Below are 22,322 nucleotides of genomic sequence, written 5' to 3'. Positions count from 1 at the left end.
TTCCCAGAAGGAGCTGTTTCCCTCAGTTTGGTAAACATCTTCACAGGTGGCCCAGAGTGCCACAGTTTATATTTTATTTCCCAGCACCAAGGGAACCTACACAGCCCACTGTGGGGAACGTGCCCAGGCTGCTCTTCACTTTCTTCATTAGCTGCTTTGTAAATCTTTCCCAGAAGCTTTGCTGCCAGCCTGGACAACTGTGGGCAGGGTGTGTGTGGAGGAACTGTTGTGCAGACTTGTGAGCTCGGCCCATTGGCAAAGCTGTTTGCAGCCAAAGACAGGAGTTCCACAGGACAGGAAGCTGCTTGGATAGCTGCTGTGGTGCAGGAGGCTCAGGAGCAGCTTGCCCAAGTCTGCTCAGCATGTCTGGGTAAGCACACATGCCTGTGGTCAGAGCACAGCAGCTACACTCTCATCCTGCTGCTGCTGCTTGTCTCAGCTCAGAGCAAACTGTGTAGCCCTAGGATGTGGTTCTACAGCACTGTCCTTTCTGCAGGCTTTGCAGGTATGGATTCTCCTAAGTGCACATGCTGAAGGATAAAGACAACAGTGCCTTGTAGGGTCAGTTTGGAGATGTCGGTTTATTGTAACAGGTGATTTGAACAGTCACATATACCAAAGCCAAAGGGATGTAGAACAGCAGTGGGCACTGCTCCCCAAGATGCCCTGCCCAACATAGGGTGCATGGCAGCCAGGGGACTGCAGAGCCTGGCTACCTCCTAGGACTGCAAGCCCAGAGCGCAGCCAGAGGCTTTTCTATCTGCTCTGCAAAGAAAGGCAGATACAGGCAGCCAGATCCCTGGGTCTATCCTGCACCACAGCAGAGATGCCTATATGTGCTGCAGTGCAGGGACACAGAGGAGGAGTGATCAGCCATACAGACAAGGGGCATGATTCCAGCACAAAACACAATTATTCCTACACACCCATTCCCTTTTCCAGCCCACTACCAAAGATGACAGCATTCTCCAGGCCTGTCAGGCAGCTGCAGAGCTACTGCTGTGCCTATGAGCCTGTGCCTATGCAGCAAGAGGGCAGACAACCTTGATTTGAGGAGCTGTCACTGCAAAAGAGCTGTATGTACTGAATTTACTGGTGGAGCAGGGCTCTGCAGCAAAACTTTGACAAATGGTTTATGCTCTCTGCTCCATGTCCTCTCAGACTGTTGCTGCAGGCCCTTCCCCAATCCACAACAGGCCAGTCCTAGAGCACAAGCTCACAGAAGCTGCTCTGCTGCAAGGTGTAAGCAGACCTTATCAACACTCCTACAGCTAACCAGTTCTGCAGGTTTCCAGGGCTGGGGCTCAGAGCCAGAGGGGCTGGTGCCAGTCCTGCCAAGCGAGGAGAGAAAGCAGGTGTTTGGGCTGGAAAGTTCACCTGATGAGGCAATGAGCAGGACCTGCAACTTGCCATGCTGCCTTTGGTGTGCAAATCCAGTGGCACGTGGGCCAAACTGAAGCCACAGAGCAGCTGTCCAGCTGCAGACAGATGTGTGATTTGTTCTCCAGGAACAGCAAAAGCCATAGGACCAAACCTCTGCCTAATCCTGTTATGGGCCTCTGGGTGAGGGAGCTGGAGGTTTGACTTGTCCCACAGCAGCTGGACCTTGCCACCTGCTTCCCTACAGCCATACAGCCTCCAGCTGCCTCCCTCGAAGTAGGAGAAGGCACAAAACAGAGCCAAGAGCCCCCAAAGCTGAGCACTCCATCTTCCCAACAGCCAGTGGCCTTGTAGGAGGGTCAAGAAGCTTCCTGCATGCTTGTCCTGCGGCCTCTTTTCAGCACCCTGCACCACAGAGCTGTCTGCCAAGAGCAGCCCTACAGACAGCCAGGATATCAACACTGCAACTGCCAGCTTTTTGGGATGCATGGCCAGGTCAAGTGCCCACACTCACCCCTCCGTCCCCACCAGCCCTGTGGCATCATGCTGCTGCCATGCTCCCTGTAGGATCTTGTGTTGTGGAGATGAGTTTAGGCTGTTGCTCAACCCCAACCCTACAGCCAGTTCTGCTCTAAAACCCCCACAGGAGGGCAGAAAGGAACCAAGGTCCCCCCAGTATCTCTGCCCCAGGGTTAGGACCCAATCCCAGACAAAGGGCTGTCATGCCACAGGCAGGAGGTGGGCAAGTTTGCTCTGAGTGCAGCCCTGGATGAGATGGAGGACACCGAGTAGGAGGTGTTCTCCTTCTCACCCTGCCAGGCAGCTGGACTTGACTCTGGCTGGAGGCTCCTCTGCTAACTCAGCTCTGCCACCCAGTGTCGCTTCCCAGGGAAATGCCACAGTAATAAATAAGTGTAAAAAGAGACCAATGAACCTTTTAAGCAAAGGAAAACCATGGGGAGAGTTACAACCATTGATTTGAGCACAGCCAAGGTGCACACCAGAGACCAGAGGGCAGGCAGGGCATAGGCCCCTTGTGTGGGCTGACCCCGTGAAGCCATCTGCCTTGGTGAGCAGCAAGGCAAGGGGAAGGGCCTTGCCCTGCTGCACTCCTGGCTGTGCCAGATGGCAGCTAGCGGGACAGGGGTGTCTGTTTGAGGGAGATGAGCACCGAGCGCATCCGTGAGACATCCTTGCTTTGCTTGCTGCTCTTAGGGTTGAAGTCGCAGAGCTGGGCCACCTTCTCCCACTCTGAGCCTGGGGTTTCCTCCTTGGACTCCTTCAGGAATGCTTCCTCCGAGGCCCTGCAGACATGTTGAGGGTTGGGTTGTCACTGGCAGAACTCTTTCTGAGAAGACCCTCCCCTCTGGGAACCCATCGTGTCCCCATTTCCTGTCTCACTGCTCCAGACAATGAACTCAGCATCCTCTAGGACCCAGAGACCTGGGATGGTCAAGGCTGCTGCTGGCTGCACTCACCCAAGACAACGTTCATCCAGAAGCAGGGGGGCGTCTGCCTGCTCTCAAGACTTCTCCACCCCCAGGACACTCCCTTAAAAGCCCTGAACTCCACAGCTTTGTCTCTTAAACCAGCTCCACCCGGGGGGGGGGGCAATTTCAAGAGCTCTGCTTGCTTCCTAAGCATTTGAAGGTGCTCAGCTGAAGCATTCCCCCTCTGGAATCTCACCAGGGCCCAGCACCTCCCAGCATCCCCCTTTCCTTGACTGGGCAGCCAAAGTGCTGAGGCAAGGACCCCAGACCGTGCAGGGCAGAATATGGTCTGTAAGACACACATACACATAGCCAATCACATCGGCGTCCGGCTGCTGGTAAAAGGCTTTGTCAGCGATCCTAGCCCCGAGGCACAGACAGAGAGAGAACGCAGAGCAGACAGGCAGGCAGAGGGTTAGAAAGAGAGAAACAGAGTGGGGGTTAGCATCCTCCCACAGACCCATTCATCATGCCACACACAGCATCAGAAAAACCTGCCAGCAACAACAGGGCTGCATAGCTTCCCAACCCCTCCCACACATGGGACAGGAGTCCCTCAAATCCCACTGTGTTCCCCCAGCCTTCAGCTGGGACCAGAGCAGTTCTGAAGGGTCACCAGAGCTGCCCGGAGTACTGGGGCATGGTCTGGCAAAGCCCTGCCTCTGCAAGGCTGGGTCCACTGTGGAGACAGAGCTCCCTGGTTACTAAAGGAAGGCACATCTAGCTGCAACAGCTGCTCCCACTGAGCCCTGCCAGTCTCAACCCTAGAGGCCATGCAACATACCTGTTGTTTGCTCGGTTCTTCTCCATTTGCTCATTCTGACGCAGGTTCCACTCCTCCAGGTCCTTTTTGGCCTTCTCACGCCATTCCTGCTCGGTCACTTTCGATGCTGCATCTAAGACCAGGGTGAGACAGACCCCATCAGACAGACTGGCACCCACTGACACCCCAGACTTGTTCCCAGCCCCCACTAGAACATTCTCTGAAAGGTGTCACTGCCTCCACAGACAGATTTTTGGTGGGGGCACCCAGTTGGCATGAGGCAAAAGGCACATCTTGGGTGCAGCAGGATCACCATTAGGCAAGGGATCCCAAGGACCTCAATCACCACATCCTGTGGTGCAACTAGCGTGGCCACACACAGCCCGGGGTCTCACCCAGCTCCTCCAGGCGCTTCTTCTGCTCCTCCCTCCATTTGCGGATGCTCTCAGGTTCCTGGGTCAGCCGATCAGCCTTGGCTATGGCTGCGTAGGCATCTGTGGGGCCGTTGGACTCCTGCAGGATGCAAACACCTCGCCATTAGCATCAGCTCCTCACACAGCCCGGCCCAGCCTTCTCAGTGGGCTGACAACGCTGAACAGGACTCCAGGCTCCCAGCACCAAGACAAGCCAAGATATGTAGAGTTGGTGACAGCCCAGTACAGTTGTCAGTGCTCCAAAGCAGTGCCCAAACTGTGGTCCCAGCCTCAAGAATGAGTGCCATCTTAGGCTGGGCCTCAACAGACAGAACGAGCCCAAGTGAGGCAGGGCCCATGAGAACACCACCCTCTGCTACAGCCCACAAGCAGAAGCCGCTTGTGGATCTCCAAGCTGAGCAGTCTGCACAGCTCCCACCAGGCCCAGCATCATGCTCTGTGCCACATCAGCACCTTTCCTAAAACTTTCTGCTGGCTGACATGGAGCTAAGCAAGGGGATTATGGCTCTACTCCAAGATCCACAATCTAATTAAGTCTATCCCATCTCTGATGTGATTATCATCCCATAGACTAGGCACAGACAATGCATAGGAGGCTCGTCAGGAGCTGGCACAGCTTCTCCTGTACCCTGCACAGCTTTGGCTGCAGGCTCCCAGACGGAGGGAGATGAGACCCATGCAGGTGTCCCCCTGAAACACCCTCAGCCATGAGGAAAGCAAGTTTAATGAGAGATGCTGCTGGACTTGGTAGCAAGGCTACAGCCATGTGTTAGCAGAGCAAGTGCCTCTGGAAGCCCTGTCCTGGATCTGGACTGTCAGAAGATGTTCTCAAACACCCCTGAGGGCCTCCAGAAGATTTCCAGGCTGGAAAAAGAGGGGTCTGTAGAGAATGGAGGGTTTGCAATCTTCCCTTAGAGCTCAGGCACTCCTTCAGAGCACAGGCCACCTACAAACAGATTTGGGACAGGATCTGAACCAGCATAATTCAGTCTCAAAGTCTCCAACTAATAAACTCTGGGCCATGGCAGACGAACCATATCTTGTCTTTCAAGCATAGGTGAGAACAGAGGAGTCAGGGATCCACCATGAGACCCAAACTTTTCAAGGAGCACCATCTTTTCTGGAGCTGAAGAGCACAAGCAATCCCAAAGGCAGAGCAGTTGCATGCTGGCCCCACACCCACCTAATCATTCTTGGTACCACCGGGCCAGAACATGGGCCTGAGCTCTCACCTGAAAAACATCTCCATTGACAGTGGCTCCTCCATTCTGGAAACCAGCTAGAAAAATAAGGAAGAGAAAAAAACTATGGCAACTGAAGTGATCCCAGAGGAGCTGAGGTTCATGAGACAGAAACAAGCCAGTTCCTTGGGAATGCAGATGTGCCATTTACAACCCAACACACCTATCCACAACAGACTCACATATATGGGTCACAGACTAAAGACCCTATGCTGGTCCAAGCAATGGATACCAGCAGAGCTGTGTGCTGGAGCTCAAGTTGGGGCTAGCAAGATTCCAGTATCTAGAGGAGGACTCCTTCCCAACATACTTGGCCCTGTCCAGTTCAAGCAGTCCCCAAATCCCCTTGGCCTCACACAGCCTGTCCAGGATAGCAATGGGAAGAAGACAGTGTGCTGCTCTGCAGTCCAGAGCCATTAACCCAACAAATCATCCCTGAGCTGCTGCTGCAAAGAATGTGATGTGTGGAGACTCCTGCCATTCCTGAGGCCAGGCTGTGGTCGCCCATCCATGGAGGGATTTGGTCAGCACCTTTTTCCCAGACAAAACTTCCAGGGCACTTTATGTCTTTACAGTGTTTTCACTGCCTTTTTTTTTTTTTAAATCTTTTCTGAAGATTAGGGAAACTCCTCCAGGCACAGAGCTGGACATCATGTTCTGGCTATAGGAAAACAACTCGACCAGCTTCAGCTCTGCAAAAGGCAGCAGCTGCTTCCCTCAGCACACAGATGGGTGACCCAGAAGCTGTCAGCCGAGTGCCCAGCAGAGGCAAAACTGCTCTATGCCTGCGGCAGGAATGCAACACTGCCAGGGACAAAGCTCACAGCAACAGTGCAGCACACTTTCCTCCCTCTCAGCCTCAAGAGCTGCATACTGATGCCTTGCATGTGGCCCTCTGCCTCTGGGCAAAGAGGCTTTAACAAAAGCAGAATCCAGGCCCTGAGCTCTCCTCAGTGATGACCATGCTCAACCACAGGGCCTCTGCTGGTCATCTGGCTGCAGGCACACGCAACCTCAGCACAGCTCTAGCGTACCTCAAGGGAGCACTGTCCCCACGGTGCTCACCCTTCAGCTCCAACTAAATCCAGCTCCAGCCTGCCTGACTGCATTTAGCATTGAGGCTGTCAGCAGCTCTCTGGGCCCAGATCTGACTCTGCGGCTCTGTAAGTAAAGAGGTGAAAAAACCACCATTTTACAGACAGGCCAAAGAGACCCTGGGGGCCTGCCTGCATCAGAAGCAAGAGGGCAGTGGTATCCCTCTGTCCGTGTGGGTAACAGATCTCTGAGTGCCTATTATCAACTGAAGCCCCTAAAAGCAGGGCTGGGGCTCACGTGGAGGCTTGAGATCAGGATTAACACCTTCTACCTGCTGAGCCTAGGACCATGACATCCACAATGGAAATGCTTTCCATTCTGCACCCCAAAGAGCTCTCCTTCTATGAGTGCAGTGTAGAGGCCACCCAGCTGACCACGGATACCTGCATCCTACCTCAGTGTCCCTCATGATACCCCAGCTGGGGGCACTGAGGCAGGGACATGGGGGCTCTGTCTGACCCATGGAAAGCAGCCTGAGGAAGAAGTGCCCTATAGCTGGTAATCCCACGCTCAGGAGTTAACCCACATCCCCACATTCCAGAAACCCCAACACTTTTGCGACCAAGCACAGACCCCAGAAAGCCCTTGTTGGGGTCTAACCCACAGGGGATCCTGTTTGCTCACTGCTGGTAGGAACCAGCACACGCCAGGGGTACAATGCATCCCACGAGGAACCCCAAAGACAGCCGAGGGGCAGCCTTGAGGGACCCCCCTCAGGGGAACCTCAAAGACCGGAGGGACCCTCCGCCCTGCGGGTAACGGCACAGGGGGCCGCCCGGGGGCACAGCCCCGCTTTAAACCCCGTCCCCCATCCTGTGCCCACGGAGGAGGCCCCGCCCGGCGCTGCGCGGCGCTCACCCGGCTCCGGCGGGGCCGCCTGCCCTGCGGGGGCGGAGGCCGAGTCGCCGTCGGCGGGCCCGAAGCCTTCGTCGTTCTCGATGCCCGCGATCTCGCTTTCCTGCTGGGCCAGGAAGGCGGCGGCCGGGTCCTCCTCGGTGCCGGCGCCCTCGGACGAGGAGAAGAAGCCGAAGTCGTCGGCCATGGCCCGCCCGCTCGGTTCGGCTCGGCCCGGGCGGAGCTGTCACTGCGGCGGCGGCGGGCGGGGCGACGGCGCTGACATCACGGAGGAGCGGCCCCGCTTCCCTCCTCCCCCTTCCCTGCCCACCGCTCTCGGCGGCGCCGGCTGAGCCTTTCCTCGGGCTGTGGGAGCCGGGGGTGCCGCCACAGCCCCTGGGCTCCGGGCCGGCCGAGGCCTCGCCGGGTTCCGTACGCTCGGAGCCCCGGGACAGAGGCGGCTGGTGGCCGCCATCTTGGTGGGGGCTCCGCCTCCGCCATCTTGGGTGGGGCCACCGCCCGCAGACGAGGGAGTGGGTAGAACCGGCCCGGGGAGCGCCGGCGGCCTGCCCCGCTGCCGGACCGGCACGTTGCTGCTGGGGGGCTCCGCACCGCGTCTTGGCCTGGCCCCGCTCCCGTGCCTACAGTCGCAGGCGGCTGCCGCTCTCGGCTGTCTCTGGAAATAGCCGAACGGCTCTTTCGGGACCCTTCGTGTACCAATAGGGATCGTCAAGCACGCGGTCCCCGTGAATGGGTTTCGGGTATTTCCGGAGAGCTCCGAGCGCGCTTCGGCTATTTCCGGAACGTGCTCGTGTACTTCCGGTCACGACAGACGAACGGCAGCTGGCCGCTGAGCCGCGCGGAAGTGCGAGTGGGCGGCGTCACTTCCGGAGGGTGACGGAGCGGCGGGTCAGAGGCGGAGGAAAATGGCGGCGCCTGAGGAGCGGGAGCTGACGGCGGAGCAGACCGAGAAGCTGCTGCAATTCCAGGTGCTGTACAGGGGGCATGGGCCTGCTCCGCCGCCGCCGGGATACTTGCCGTCTTGCTCCGCTGCTGGGGGCTCAGGCGGGCTCTGCCTGGGGAGAGTCCAGCCGTACGGGGTGCCGGGCCCGGGCTGGGCTGGGGGCGAGAGGGGAGAGCCCCGAGTCCGTTCCCTGGCGAGGGTGGGGATGTTCGGCGCGGGACTCCCTTGGGGATCGTGCGTCCCTCGACTCTGCCAGTCGGGGGCTTCGCTACGGGCTGTGCCCCCTGTGCTTCGTTATCAATGGTGTTTGATCAGCGCTCGTTGGCAAGGCAGGAAATGAATGCTGAGTGAACCCGCTGCCTCCGTGCGGGCAGAGCAACGTGGCCAGTCCTGGCCGTTTCAATTAGGAGATCTGAAATTGTCCCTTTCTTGGTAGTGGTGAGTGGCAGGTCCTTCCTGGCATGCTCAATTAGCCTGTGAGTTTCTATGGAGCCCAGCTTCTGAGAGAGCTGTACCTGATGCACTCGGTGTGGTAATGCCTGCTGGGAAAGGCCCCTGGAGAGTGCAGTGATCTGATCTCACTGCTTGCTGCATTACGTGGGCTAGTCACTTAACCTCTGGTTTGCAGGGGACCCACAAGAGGCAACCTGCAGATGTGTTTGCTGGAGAGAAACCTGCCCCAAAGCTGAACCAGTGCGGCTGCTCAGGGAAAAGTAATTTGTCTGTTTTGTTGTTGGCCAATGAGAACTACTGTCAGGTGTCTTAGGTTTGTTTTTGAATTGTAAGGCATCATTTGATGTTATGTGACTGCAGCTTTTATAAATATATATATATTTTTTGTCTTATATTTCTGTATTGATTTTTTATTTTTTTTTTAAGATAGTATCTCAGTGGGTACCTGTAGATTAAAGGGTCCCTGGAGGCATCCAGTCCTGCTTTCCTTGGCTGATCTAGGTGCAAAAGCTCCTCACTGTTCCTGACAGTTTCCCAACCTTTATCTCATAGCCAGGAGGATTGAACAACCTCCTGAAATAATCTACTGTGGTGTTTTTCTATAACCTTAACTTTGATTGACTTTTTTTTTTTTTAAATACAGAGGTTCTGTCTCAATGCTTACCCCACATTTAGCGTGTCGGGTGATCTTAATTTAGAGATGAATGAGGTGCAAGAGCATTAGAAATTGTTTTCCTGGTATTACTGTCTCCCTGGTAAGTGTATAAAGCTTAAGCTGTTGCCTTGTGCATCACATGTATAAGCAAGAGGAGCTGGAGGGAAGCTTTTACAGTAATACATTGCAGTGCTTAACCTGCTGAATCTGGACAGATAGGACCAGCTGCACTCATCAATTTCCCTGTTGCTATTTTCAAAGCCCTGTGGGCAGCTGTGAAATGAAAGAATCCCGTGCATTTCCTCCCTCTACCTGGTATTACCATGGAGAGCAGTCTGGGGACTCAGGAGGAGGATCCATATTTCAGTCCAGCTTCCTGTTGAGCCCTGGTCTGAGAACATGGAGAAACACTTCGACTACAAAGGGGAGAAAACTGGCAGTTATCAAACTGTGTGGAGCCTGATGTGAGAGATGAAGTCCAGAAGGCTTCAACACCAGCATCCCGCTGCCCCGTCTGCTCGGGTGCGCAGGCTTAGCTTTTCCCTGGGGCTGTGCAATAGCTGAATCCTGGTGATACTTTTTCTTTAGCTAGAATTGTGTATGCAGTAGCTCCTGCTGTTTGGGGAGGATGGCTCTGTCTTGCTAAAAGTCATTTGTATGCTGCTACTGCTTGTAAACCTTTCAGGGGTTGCCACTCCAAGAAAGTGTGGGGCTGCCTGAAGGAGCGCTGTTTGTAATGCACTGTCATCGTAATGTGTGCAGAGTTCTGTGGTGGCAGAGCTTTGTGCTCTCACAGAAGGCATGCCAAAGGCATGCCACAGCCGTGTAAATAAAGCAGAAGGAATTAAGAGAGAAGAGGTGGCAACGGTGAGGAAAGCAATAGCAGGAGGCCCTCAGTAGTATTACATGTAAGAGCCAAGTGTGGAGAAAGAACTGCTGTCATTCACCCAATAAACAGGTGCTCTGGTTGAAGGTACCACTGTCCTTCACTGTCTGCCTTGTGCTGGAAATCACTGTTTCCAAGGGAGAAAAATGGATGCCTGCTTCTGGCCTGAGTCAGTTGGGTTATCAGTTGGGTTACTCTACTGCTTAAATACACAATGGTACAATTTGCATGTATACTCTGCATTAACTCTGCTGATGTTTGCATGTGTTTTGGTAGTGCACATGTAAATACTTGTACTGGCACAGCTGTCAAAGCAGCAGCATCTTCCTACGGTCAGGGCTGGCATAGGCTGGTCACCTGCCACCCTGCTGTGATAGGTGAATGGTGTGCTTAAAAACCAACATGTTACATGGAGCAATGATGGGGACAAACATGAAGTAAAAGCAGCAAATCACTCTTGCTTACTTTCGGTTTCCCATTTCCTGCTGAATTCTTGGCTAATATAAACAAAATAAAAGCATCTAAATTTTCATCTGTCAGGACTTGGCAGTCTTGGCATCTGTAGAGAGAAACTTCACGTGAGCTGCTTAAGAAAGCTATGGTGGTGCAGTTCTGTTTGGGAGGCAGAAGGAACAGCAGAGCAGCATTTGCAGGACTGCACTATTGATCTGTTCCCATTACCTTCGGGCTGATGCCTGTTGTACTCCTGCTAATGCAAAGAAAAGGAGTGCTGTTTGCAAAGGACAAAGTTAGTGCTCACAATACCATCTCTAACTTCAGCTGGGGAGAATCAAACACTCGGGGCTGAAAACCTCTTCTTTGAAGAGGAAACTGAGACACTCCAGAGATCTGTACCACCCAGCGCGTCGTGTATCGATCACATCTTTCCTAAATGCCTTTGCTGTGATATGCAAGGAGAAATTCTCTTGCTAAAGGATAAGATATGTAAGATATTCCTTACAGTTGGAAACCTGATTTTGTGGGCTTTTCTCCGGGGCTGGGAATTCAGAGCAGTGCCAGTTAGAGGCCTGCAGGTTTGTGTCTTTAGTGCAGTGTTTCAACACAGGAGCGTATCTGCAGAGGGTGCGAGTTCATAAGTCTAGCATACAACCTTTGTCCAGCAGGGATATTCCTGTGGTCTTTGAAGTGTGGCATTGCACTTTTCACTACTTGGGTATTAAGGAGATTTCTGGGCTTCTGAGCAGCGTCTCAATGGTGAGAGATACAAATAATGGCATCCAGCAGCAGCTGGGTGTGTTTTGGAACAGCGTTCTGCCCTGAGGGGTGTTGGAGAAGGTAACGCTGAGCTCTCCTGCTTTCTGTTGGATACAGTGTTTTGTCTTCTAAACATTATTATCTGGGCTTGGACCTACACTTGTATGGAGGTTTCTGTATGAGAGCACTAATTCAATGGGATTAACTTTATTTTTAACTATAGTATACTGTATCTTCTTTGAAGGAAGGCGCTAATGAGAGACTAGCAGTGAGGAGGCAAATATCAGTTAGTGACTGATGTGAAGGTGCTTTATTCTCTTAGTGTTGGTGATATAAATGCATACCCATTTCTTCCCTGTGTGGGTAAGAGTTGGCAGAATAGCCTCAAGATTCTCAGAACTGCCACAAGCAGCATGGGAAATGTTGTGTCAAGTGTCTCATCCTGCTGTGGTGACACAGTAACTGTAGAAGAGAAAACAGTTACCAGTGGCTAAGCGTGCATGACCGGTATCAGTATCTAGCAGCCAGCTCTGTGTGATTGGCAGTTGAACTGTCTTGGTGGTGTGTGCAGGTTGTTGTGAACAACCCATGGTTTCCAGCACATCCTGAACACCCTTCTGTCTCACAGAGCACATCAAAGTCCCGTTCAAAAGGCGTTCAGCTGTTAGTTGCCCTTGCACAGGGGATTTCTTACTCTTGCCCTGCAGTGTTTTGCGGCGTGGCTTTGCTGATCAGAAGGGTGGCATTTGGGTGGCTTTGTCACCTTGTTTCATGTTGAGAGCATGTATTCAGACAGTAAGGAAGAAGACCAGCTGCACCTCTGTGGAGTTGTGCCATTTCAGGAGCTGGTGGGATCAGACCATCAGCATGGCAGTTGCTGTAGTGATGGCCAGGAGGGGCTGCAGTTAAGCCTCATGGAAGGCTCTGAGAAGCTCAGTAAGTCTGCCAGGTGCTGCAGAGAGCGCGTTCATTAAAGGTTTGTCGATAGCTGTGGATGGCTGTTGTTTTGGTGCTGTTTTCTGATCAAAAACTGCTACTGCACTTTTCATAATTTAAAAAGGAAGCCGTGTTAATAGTGCCCACTGATAGTCCTGAGAGGCAGAGATGTGAATGAGATGTGAATTATCTGAACTCTGCGAGGGCAGCAGAATTACAGGGGCGTTAAGGAGCGGTGATCAGAAGTCTGCAAAGTTTTTGAAATACCCACACTGTGCCTCCATTGTTGAGTCAGACAGTTGGGTAAATCCCACATCTTCCAAGATGTCCTTTTATCGATGATGTTCACTGTGCAGCTTTCCATTGAAAGGCTTTGCAATAGAAATACTATTTTCATAAATGTATGCTACTGTGCGGTGATATGAAGTGCTTTCCTGGCAACTGCAAATACATGGTTAACAACGCTTTGAACAGCCCAGTTCTGTCCAGCAGAATGATTTCTGCCCAGTGGATGGGGAGAAGGTAGAGATCTGTTCAGACATGGTGAGAAAGTAGCCAGGAAATGCTCAAAAGTTGGAATTGAGCTCAGACACTCAATGGGGCGTTTGTCCATGGTGTCACTTGGTGTGGAACACTTGAATGGCAGAGACAGTGGGAATGTAGACTCTGTCCTCCAGCAAGTCCTGACTCAGTGAATTCTAAATGGTCAGCTCGTCGAGATGGCTTCAGAGGCTTTAAAGGGAAGCAAGGAATCAGGAGGATGGAAGTGGAAGTAAAAGGGAATGCTGACAACTAACAGGAGCACAAGGCACAATAAAATTGCACATGAGGATGTATGTCAAGTTCCTGCCTTGTGTGCAGTCATCACCAGCTGCACCCTGCACAAGGGCTGTGCTGTAAGACAGGCTTCCCTGGCACTCAGTTGCTTTTATTCTCCTTCTTTAGGACTTGACTGGCATAGAGTCCATGGACCAATGTCGTCACACGCTGGAGCAGCACAACTGGAACATAGAGGTACTGCTTCACATGAGCTTCAGGGTGGGAACAGCTTCCTCACAGTGGCACTTCATCTTTTAGCCCCTGAATTTATACTACTAACTTGCTATAACAATATCGTGATGCTGCTGGAGAGCCAATATCAGAACTATGCAGCAGAGCTCTTAGAGCTGCAGTGGCTTGGCTGGTGCTGTGTACTTCCCTGTGGTGTGCACATATGGGCTGTCATGGAGGAGGTTTTCTACGAAGAAGGAGCTACTGAGTTGCACTTGGAGTGCTCTGGGTCTGTGGGTAAATGCTACTTATTGTTGGTGTCCAAAATATTCATATATTCTGTACCCTTAATTGTCTGAAATGTTTCTTTGCTCTTCCTTGTCTTAAAGGCAGCTGTACAGGACCGGTTAAATGAGCAAGAAGGTGTCCCAAGTGTCTTTAACCCACCTCCATCTCGGCCGCTGCAGGTCAATACAGCAGACCACAGGATCTACAGCTATGTTGTTTCAAGGCCGCAGCCAAGGGCAAGTTATCTTACAGAGGATTTTGTCTTGTTTCTTTGTTTGCTCTGTGGACGACAGGACATACAGATAGAGAAGGGAATTGTTTTCTTTATAAGCTGTTATCTCCTTTCTGAGTGTTTTTTTCTTCTAAAAACAAAATGTAGGGCAACTCCTTCAGCCACTGTTACTTCTGTGGCCATTTTCTCTGTTGTGTAATTCACAATGAGGCAGCCTTTCTCAGGTCATAGAATGTCTTCCCTGTCCATAGGTTCCGCTGGGATGAAGAACTATCCCCCCGTGATGGCAGTGATGATCTTTCTTTTCAGACCCCATAAAAAGCTCCAGCTCTCAAGTTTTCAGTTACTTGCATTTGTGTGTCACGAAAGTATTTATTTGCCCTTCCAAGACTGCCATTAATCGCTCTGTGTGTACAGCTGAGAGAACTACTGAGTGTAAAACTATTGCTTAGTGAGGTAGTCACACCAGTTCTCAGGAGTGTTACTTTGAATTCCTGGTAGGCCATATTAATCACTTAAAACTGAGCTGTTTTCAAAGCCATAAAGTGTTGCTGAGGTCGTGTTTTTGTGTGATGATTTGAGCCTCTGTACTCTGCATGCCTGTGTGCTTGATGCTGGTCTGTACGGTGTTTCCACTGTTCTAATTCTTTCTTTTGTGATTGCAGGGCCTTTTAGGATGGGGTTACTACTTCATAATGCTTCCATTCCGATTTACCTATTACACATTACTTGATATATTTAGGTAAGCACTTCCTTCTGCTGACTCATGTGTTGATTGCATCAAGGCACACTCAGATTTGGCTGTACCTCTGTCGCTTGGATCTCTTTAACTCTCATGACAGATGAGCATTTCTGTTTGTTTGCTCAGCTGGCTTAATGTGCAGTGTTGTTGAGCCCCTGGCAAGAAAGAAAATGTGCTACAGGAAAAAAATGAGTGCTCTGTGACTCAGGAAGTGAAATATCTAAGTGGGATTTCAACTCCACGTGACTTTGCAGTTTGAGTGCGGAAGGGAGGCAGAAGGTGGTGTCAAACTGTGCTGCTGGGCCTGGCTCCAGGTTAACCTGTGCTGATCTGTGTTACTTGAAGTAAAATCTCAACTATGAACCAGGTTGTTTTTCTCCTCTGGTGTCTGTAGCTGCTGGTTCATGTTACCTCTTTGTGCAATCAGTCGAGAGAAAAGGGGATGTTGAAAGGTGATGACTGTTGAGCACTCCTGCTATCTGCATTTCTTTTTTTAACTTCATATTATTTTTTTCCCTTGAAGGCTTTTTTTCTTCAGTATAACTTCCGTACAATGACGTAGAAACTAAACAAGAGTGGTACCTGTGGTGCACTTAGGACTTTTCAGCCCTACCTTATTGTAGTCCTCACATAGCAATCTCTTACTGCAGCTCTTTATGCTCTGCAATTGTTGGTCTTGGAATAGCAGAAGTGCAGTTTTCAATGTTACCTGGAAAAAAATATTGCTTCTAACAGCCCACCTTCAAATGAATTCCTCAGGCCTTATGCTGTTGGTGTGGATTATGCCTGATGCTTTAGAGGAAATTAAAACTGCTAATCACCCAAAAATCAGATACTTGCTGATGTCTGAAACGAGATATTTGACTGGGGCCTTTCTGTTGCAGTGGTGTCATTTTGGAGCAGGTGCAATTTGAATTTTAATTATAAACGTTCAAGGGACTCAACTGTGATGTTTTCCCTTCTTATGAATGCCAGTGATTGTTTGTGGAAAAGAAAACCTGTTCTTCAGAAAGTCAGTGAGCTGAATTTCCAGTGTGCTTTGCTTCCTTCCTAGGTTTGCTCTGCGTTTTATACGTCCTGATCCTCGTAGTCGGGTTACTGACCCAGTGGGTGACATTATTTCATTTATTCACATGTTTGAGGAAAAATATGGGAGGATACACCCTGTCTTCTACCAGGGAACTTACAGCCAGGTCAGTGTCACGTGTCAGCGTGTGGATATGAGGGAGATGACGAGTGGGGATTGTACCGCATGGTATTGGAGCCTACGTGGCAAAACCACTTCTCAAAGTCCAATGTTTTGTCTCCAAACTCTTCAGCAGAGTACTGGAGAGCTAGTGAACAAGTGTATTAGAAAACAAGTGTCTGCCAGCTTGATGATGTGCCAAGCCTGCAAAGTTGGAAGGCGAAGCTGCGCTGACTGTTCCTCGACCGTCTGTAGGGCTCTGTAGCCAACAGCCATTCTTTGTAATCCTGTCTTAGTTTTTGTAAACTGATGTGGTGTGCCAGAGTCTGTCCTTCTGTTCACCAAATTGGGATTGGTTGCCTGGGCTTGTATCATAATGCAACTCCAGAACTTGGTGCAAGGCCTCAATACTGAAAGAGGGAGCCGCTCAAGAAATAATGTGAGGTGGGAGTTCCAAAGGCTGGTGGTGCTCTCTGGTAACAAAGGATGGCCCTGTGGGTGCTGCCTCTGCTGCAGCTTCTCTGTCTGGCTGAGAGAAGGGCCTCCTGCTGAGCATTGCAGCAGGCAGTTGGATCAGCACTGCTTCCCAAGTGCCAAAGAAGAATGTGGTGTCTGTCTGCTCCGTGCTGCACAGTGATGGAGCTTGCTGCCTCCACAGCTCTTCTAGGCCCCTCTGTCTTGCCTGGAATCCAAACTTAAATAACCATGGAATGGTTAGGCTACCAAAACTCAATGCCAGTAAAACAAGGAGTCTATTGTACACTTATTGTGTGGCCTTGTTAAGAAATGCTCCTGGGTGGGTGGAATCCAGAGACTGTATGCAAAAAGTTCTGTTGCTGAGTGTGTTTTGTTGGGGCCCACAGCATTATTGAGTTGGCCTCTTTTCTTCTTGTTTGTTTTTTTTAATGTTACCTTTTCATTTGTTGTGGTCTGGCTACATCCTGTACAGGCTGTAGTGGAAAGCTCAGCCTTACCTGCTGTGAGTCTGAGGCATGAAGGACGGTTTGGTGCCAGCTGAGCCTGGTGGGGAGGTGCAGGGGTGTCAATTTGCACAGCTGTGTACCTGGCTCTGCGTTCAGTGTTTTCCAAAGCCACATCCTGAAAGGAATGTGGAAGAGCATAGTTGTAGCCCTCTTAAATGAGGGTTGAGTTGGACAGTCTGGTATGTTCATCCTCCATTTGATGCCTCATTCAAAGCGGTTGTTGGCAGAGTAATGGCCCAGGTGAACGTTGCCAAGTTGTTTCACACAAGTCTTGTGGGCGCTGCTTTCCCTGGAGACCCTGTAACTTAATCTGCTCTGCTTTTATGCCAAGGCACTGAATGATGCCAAGCGGGAGCTGCGCTTCCTGTTGGTTTATCTGCATGGAGATGACCACCAAGATACGGATGAATTCTGCCGGTAGGTAGGAATGTTTTCCAAACTGTTGTCCTGGGACCCTAAATGCACATTTACTCACTAATCTCTTCTCATCCACCAGCAATACGCTGTGCGTACCTGAGGTGGTCGCCCTCATAAACACTAGAATGCTCTTCTGGGCTTGCTCAACCAATAAACCAGAGGGATACAGAGGTGAGTGTGCCCCTCCTCGGCTTTACCTGTCCCCTGTGACCTTGGGACAGGCCAAGTGCTCTCTGACACATTGACATGTTTGAAACGCTCTGTTGGTTTCTGTGCAAGAAGAGGAGAACCTTACAGGAGTGTATGGGAAACTACATGCTGGTTTTTGTGTGGTATCTCATAGGGCCTGGTTAATTGCAGGGGAATACCTACTACTCTTCACCTCGACTGTTCCTTATGTTTCTGGGCAGTCCTAGTTGCATGTACTTAACTGCAGGCATTTAAGCTGCTCTCAGTGGCTTGTTAATGGGAGTTGGTGGGTGTGTGCCCAGGATTAAACTGAGTGCAGAAATAAGTATCTAACTAGCACTGCTCTTAATGCTGTTCAGATTATGCCTTAGGCCAGGAATGACTTGTTGAGTATGTTCTTTCTCTTTCTGAGAGCCACCTTTACTCCACACACAGTCTTTTTGACTCCTCAACAATCCACACTGAGGTCTTTAAGTACTGTCTTTCCAGGGTTGTTGGTACCTGGCCTGCCAGCATTTACAGTAGGGTCTTAAAGCAAACTGAGCCCTTTCCCGAAGTTCTGTCTGTGCCTCCTGTGTTTCTTCTGACCCCTCCTGGTTCATGGCAAGAGGCTGGGAGTTCTGCTGCTGAATCTGTGTTATTCCTTTCTTCATAGTTCTGCTACCAGCTGTCAACTCCCTCAGAGTCTGGCTTTCTAAGCAGGCATTCTTTTACTTACTGCAGTTTCATGGCTGCAGTTCTTGAGAGTCACAGTCCAGAAAGCTGGGATGGGAGGGATTGGGGCTGCAGTCCATGGGGTGCTCAGGTTTAGTTTGGAAGGCTTCATCAGTAGTGATGATTCTGAGCTGTGTGAGGTGCTGTGCATATTCTGAGGAGGGGGTGGTCAGCTGTGGGAAAGGTTTGCCTGCCATTAGTCATACATGAAAGCTGAACTTAAACTCCCCTGCCTCAGGATGGTCTGTCTCTGGCAGAGATTATCTAATTTTGTTCTGAAATGTCTACAATGAACATTCTACCCCATTACAGTGTCTTCCAGAGCATAGCCATCCTTAATAACAGCAAACACTTCCCTGTGTTTTTCTTCCTGCAGTTTAAACCCAGAACTTCTTGTCCTGTTTTGAATGTCCATTCAGAGCAATTTATTTCTTACTTACATTCAAGAAACTTTTAAGAACTTGAAAGTTGTTTTGGTGTGTGCTGTTGGTTTTGTTTTTGTTTTTTATCCTCTTGGTGTCTGTGTTCCAAGTCACCTTGTCCTGCTGTTTTGTCAGGTTTTGGTTGACAAAAGGAAACCTGTGGCTTTTTCTGCTTTGGAAGAGATAGTGGCTCTGGAATCTGCCCTCCCAGGCCACTGTGATGAAAACATTTGTGCTGTACTCCTTGCTGATCCTTCTGGAAGGGATGATGATTGTGCCTATCTTCCAGTTTCCCAGGCTCTGCGGGAGAACACGTATCCATTCCTGGCTGTGATCATGCTGAAAGATCGCAGGATGACTGTAGTTGGGCGGCTAGAAGGCCTCATCCAGGCTGACGACCTTATTAATCAACTCATGTTCATCATGGATGCCAACCAGACATACCTGGTGTCTGAACGCCTGGAAAGGTATGACAGGACCGAGCTGCAGTAATGCAGGCTTACAGAGGCCGGCTCTGCTCTTCTGCTCTGCCCCCTCCCTCCCTCCCTCCAGATGCTCTATGTAGACACGTAGGTCAGTGTCTCCAGTTCTGGAGCACAGCCCATGATCTCTCCTTTTCCCAGTGGCAGCACTGGTCTATAAATTCAGGAGACCCTGTAGCTGGGGAGTTTGGTGTGTTGCCCATACAGGCCCGCTACTGAGAGGTGGGGCTGACTGTTCTACTGTTCTCTGCAACTGGAGCAAACCTGCAGTGTGCTGGAGCTGCAGGTAAAGGTTGGAAATAGTCAGCAGAAGCCAAGCAGGAAGGAAGGAGTTGGAGGAGAGCTGGTGTTTGCAGCCAGCTTCTTTTTGAGTGGTGCTGCCTAGGCTGGCTGTCATGAATTCTAACAGCATTTGCTGCGTTGCCGCTGGTGCCTTGCTAACGTGAACTCCTGTCCCTGATAACTGTGGGAATAATTTGCAGGCTCTCCATTGTGGGATGTCACCTTCTGGTTTCCTGTCTGTCCCTTCTCTGTGGAGGATCCCATAGCACATGTTGATGCTCCTGGCTTCTAGAATGAACGAGGAGTTAATCTGATGGAGAGAAAGCCATGGGGAGTGTAAAGTGTGGTGCTGACATTATAGCCACTGCTTATATGGTATCTGTCTGTTCTGCCAGACTGCAGAGGGTGACAAATCTTTTGCTCAATTAATCTCAACTCAACCTAGGGGAGGAGTTTGTGTGCCAGGGAGTGCAGAGACTCAGCTTGCCTTCTAGGAGTTCATGGTACTGTGCACTCTAAATGAATTATTACCTGACGTATGTGCTCCTGAGAATTTGAGGCTGTGCTATCAGCCTGCTTTGCCTTCATTATTTGGCCTGCTAGTCCTGATCACTTCCTGCTCGTGTTTGTAGGGAAGAGAGGAACCAAACCCAAGTACTGAGACAGCAGCAAGATGAGGCTTATTTGGCATCCTTGCGTGCAGACCAGGAAAAAGAACGTAAGAAGAAGGAAGAACGGGAGAGAAAGAAGAAAAAGGAGGAGGAAGTGCAGCAGCAGAAACTGGCAGAGGAGAGACGGCGACAGGTGAGTGCAAACTGACTGCTGGAGAGGCTGACACCTTTTGGATGCTCACTGTGTGTAGGAGCAGTGTCTGCAGTAGGACTTTCCTGTCAGACTGGAGTTGCTAGTCTTGCCTTCGGGTTCGTGTATCCTCCAAGCCTCCTGGAGCAGCTGTGCTGCCAGGGACAAGCAAAAAGGCCGGCTTGGTGCACACCCTGTGCTGCTTTGCTCCTTCCTCACTTTGTACTTTGCAGACGCTGCAGGAGGAGAAGGAACGGAAGTCAGAATGCCTTCCTCCTGAGCCACATCCTGATGACCCAGAGAGTGTGAAGATCATTTTCAAGCTGCCTAACGATTCCAGAGTGGAGCGGCGATTCCACTTCACACAGTCACTGACGGTGAGCTTGGGGCAGAGCTGACGGGCTTCTCATTGTGGATTGGGTTGAGAGGTTCCACAAGTGGCTTGACAAAGCTTTTGTTCCATTGGCCTTTGCTTAGAGTTGTTTCTGGGTAAGTAGGGTGTCTATGGACCCAACCTCTTCAATTTGGAAGAGAAAGATTACGGAAAAAGATGGAAGAAAAATACTCTTCTGAAAAGCTGAGGCTCTCATTGCTCCCTGTTAAATCAGGGGTATAGGAAGAGACAGAGATGGTACTCCATGACAAGTCCCATTTCACGCACGCTCAGATGATGGCTGTGTTGTTTCTACAACGCAGATGGTGTGAATTTCCAAACTTAACCCCTCCCCTGTGAGATACCATGGATGCGTTCTGGCTGCATCATGGCTTCCCTGGCTGGCAGCTATTTCTGTGCTTCTTTCCCAGGTAATCCACGACTTCCTGTTCTCCCTGAAAGAAAGCCCTGAGAAGTTCCAGATCGAAGCCAACTTCCCTCGCCGTGTCCTGCCCTGCCTCCCTACAGAGGAGTGGCCCAACCCCCCCACGCTGCAGGAGGCCGGACTCAGCCACACGGAAGTCCTCTTTGTGCAGGACCTCACGGACGATTGACATTTTTCCAGAAGACACAAATTGGAAGAGAAATTCATATTATTATTATAATACAATATTTTTTTTTAAAGACTGCGTACAAATGAGGGATCAGAGACCACAATGCCTGTGCCAGCCGTGCTGTGTGTGTGCACACTGGCAAGAGGAAGTGTGTGCACGTCCTCACGCACCCGTGTACACAGCCATCCCCTACACTCGGAGGGCAGAGAGGGAGGGGATGTGGTGTTGCCCCTCTCCCTTCCTAGGGGAGGAGCAGGAATGGCAGCTCTTGGTAATTATTGCTTTTATTGATGACAATAATAATAAAACCCCAACAACCCGATATCTTGTGAGAATTTGATACTCTGCTGCTCCTGCCAGCCAGAAGACCAGGCACCTGAATGTGCTGGAAGTGGGGTTTGGGAAAGGGCTGGACAGAATTTCTTCAGCTTCCCTCTCTGTATAAATACTTTTCTTTTAATATTTCTCTTGCTTTGTAATGACCAAAGGAGAATGGGGTTGACTATAGTATTAACTTTTTGATAAAGAGCTGGTTCGATTCTTACCTGTGTGGGACCTTGCCAGGGTTCTTAGCCTGCGTAGTGTAATAAACTCTGCCTCTAGCATGTCTGTGCCAATGCTTTCTGCTTACACCACACCGCCGTGCTGCCAGCTGCAACAGAGTGCAGTGGAGGGAGCTCCTGCTGGGCCGCTATGGCTGCTGCTCCCAGCACTGTGGGTTTGCCCAACTTCTGGCCTGGTTTGAGGCCACCGTTTCAGTCACTGGTTATGATGTGGCAGCAGAACTGCTGAAGACAAATGGAGTGTGTGCAGTGGGGGGGGGATGTGGGGGGGGTTGCTGCTGGGCTGCAGCATCCATGTCCTGGGCTGAGTGGAAGGGAGAGCTGTTGTTTGCTCAGGGACAGGCCTCCCTGATGGAGGCAGAGGGGAGTAAGGGCAGCCCAGAGGGCTGAAGGAGGGGGGCATAAGCCTACTGCCTGGGAGGCTTGCTGCTGGGGGAGCTGTTGGCCACGGGGAGAGGGAGCAGGGCCTCCTCCTTCCCTACGGCTCCTCCTGCTCTCTGTGGGTTGGGGCCGTGGTGTTTCACTTGGTGCAGCCTCCACAAAGCATGCAGGGGAGAAGAGGATGCCTCTCCTTGCTCACGTTGCTGCAGAGTGCACCCTGGTTCCTCTTCAACAGGGAGAGACCTTCCTCCTCTTTCTCCTGAAGGAACGCCGTTCCCTTGCTGCCCGTGGGGCCCATGGCAGCAGCAGCAGCTCTG

General features: G+C 51.1%; 2 protein-coding genes across 3 annotated transcripts; one reads left to right on the top strand and one right to left on the bottom strand.

The window, feature by feature from the left end:
• Nucleotides 1–562: 562 nt before the first annotated feature.
• CLTB (clathrin light chain B) lies at nt 563–7,525 on the bottom strand. 2 transcript variants are annotated; one of them, XM_048960550.1, is made up of 6 exons: nt 7,262–7,525; nt 5,300–5,346; nt 4,029–4,146; nt 3,655–3,766; nt 3,177–3,230; nt 563–2,684 (listed from the first exon to the last, which is right to left on the bottom strand). In XM_048960550.1, exons 1-6 carry the CDS (start codon nt 7,443–7,445, stop codon nt 2,513–2,515), a joined length of 687 nt encoding a protein of 228 aa, XP_048816507.1. In that variant the 5' UTR covers nt 7,446–7,525; the 3' UTR covers nt 563–2,512. The 2 variants fall into 2 exon arrangements, with proteins under 2 accessions (XP_048816507.1, XP_048816508.1); XM_048960551.1 differs by lacking the exon at nt 3,177–3,230 and having other exon boundaries at nt 7,262–7,523.
• A 457-nt stretch (nt 7,526–7,982) lies between these two features.
• Nucleotides 7,983–21,676, top strand: FAF2 (Fas associated factor family member 2). Its single transcript, XM_048960549.1, has 11 exons — nt 7,983–8,226; nt 13,292–13,360; nt 13,726–13,860; nt 14,522–14,598; nt 15,653–15,791; nt 17,099–17,184; nt 17,264–17,355; nt 18,799–18,976; nt 19,906–20,077; nt 20,308–20,451; nt 20,879–21,676. Exons 1-11 carry the CDS (start codon nt 8,164–8,166, stop codon nt 21,059–21,061), a joined length of 1,338 nt encoding a protein of 445 aa, XP_048816506.1. The 5' UTR covers nt 7,983–8,163; the 3' UTR covers nt 21,062–21,676.
• The last annotated feature ends 646 nt before the right edge of the window (nt 21,677–22,322 follow it).

This window comes from Lagopus muta, chromosome 14 (genome assembly GCF_023343835.1).
Source record: "Lagopus muta isolate bLagMut1 chromosome 14, bLagMut1 primary, whole genome shotgun sequence".
Taxonomy (NCBI): Eukaryota; Metazoa; Chordata; class Aves; order Galliformes; family Phasianidae; genus Lagopus; species Lagopus muta.
This window is presented reverse-complemented; position numbering and strand designations above follow the sequence as displayed.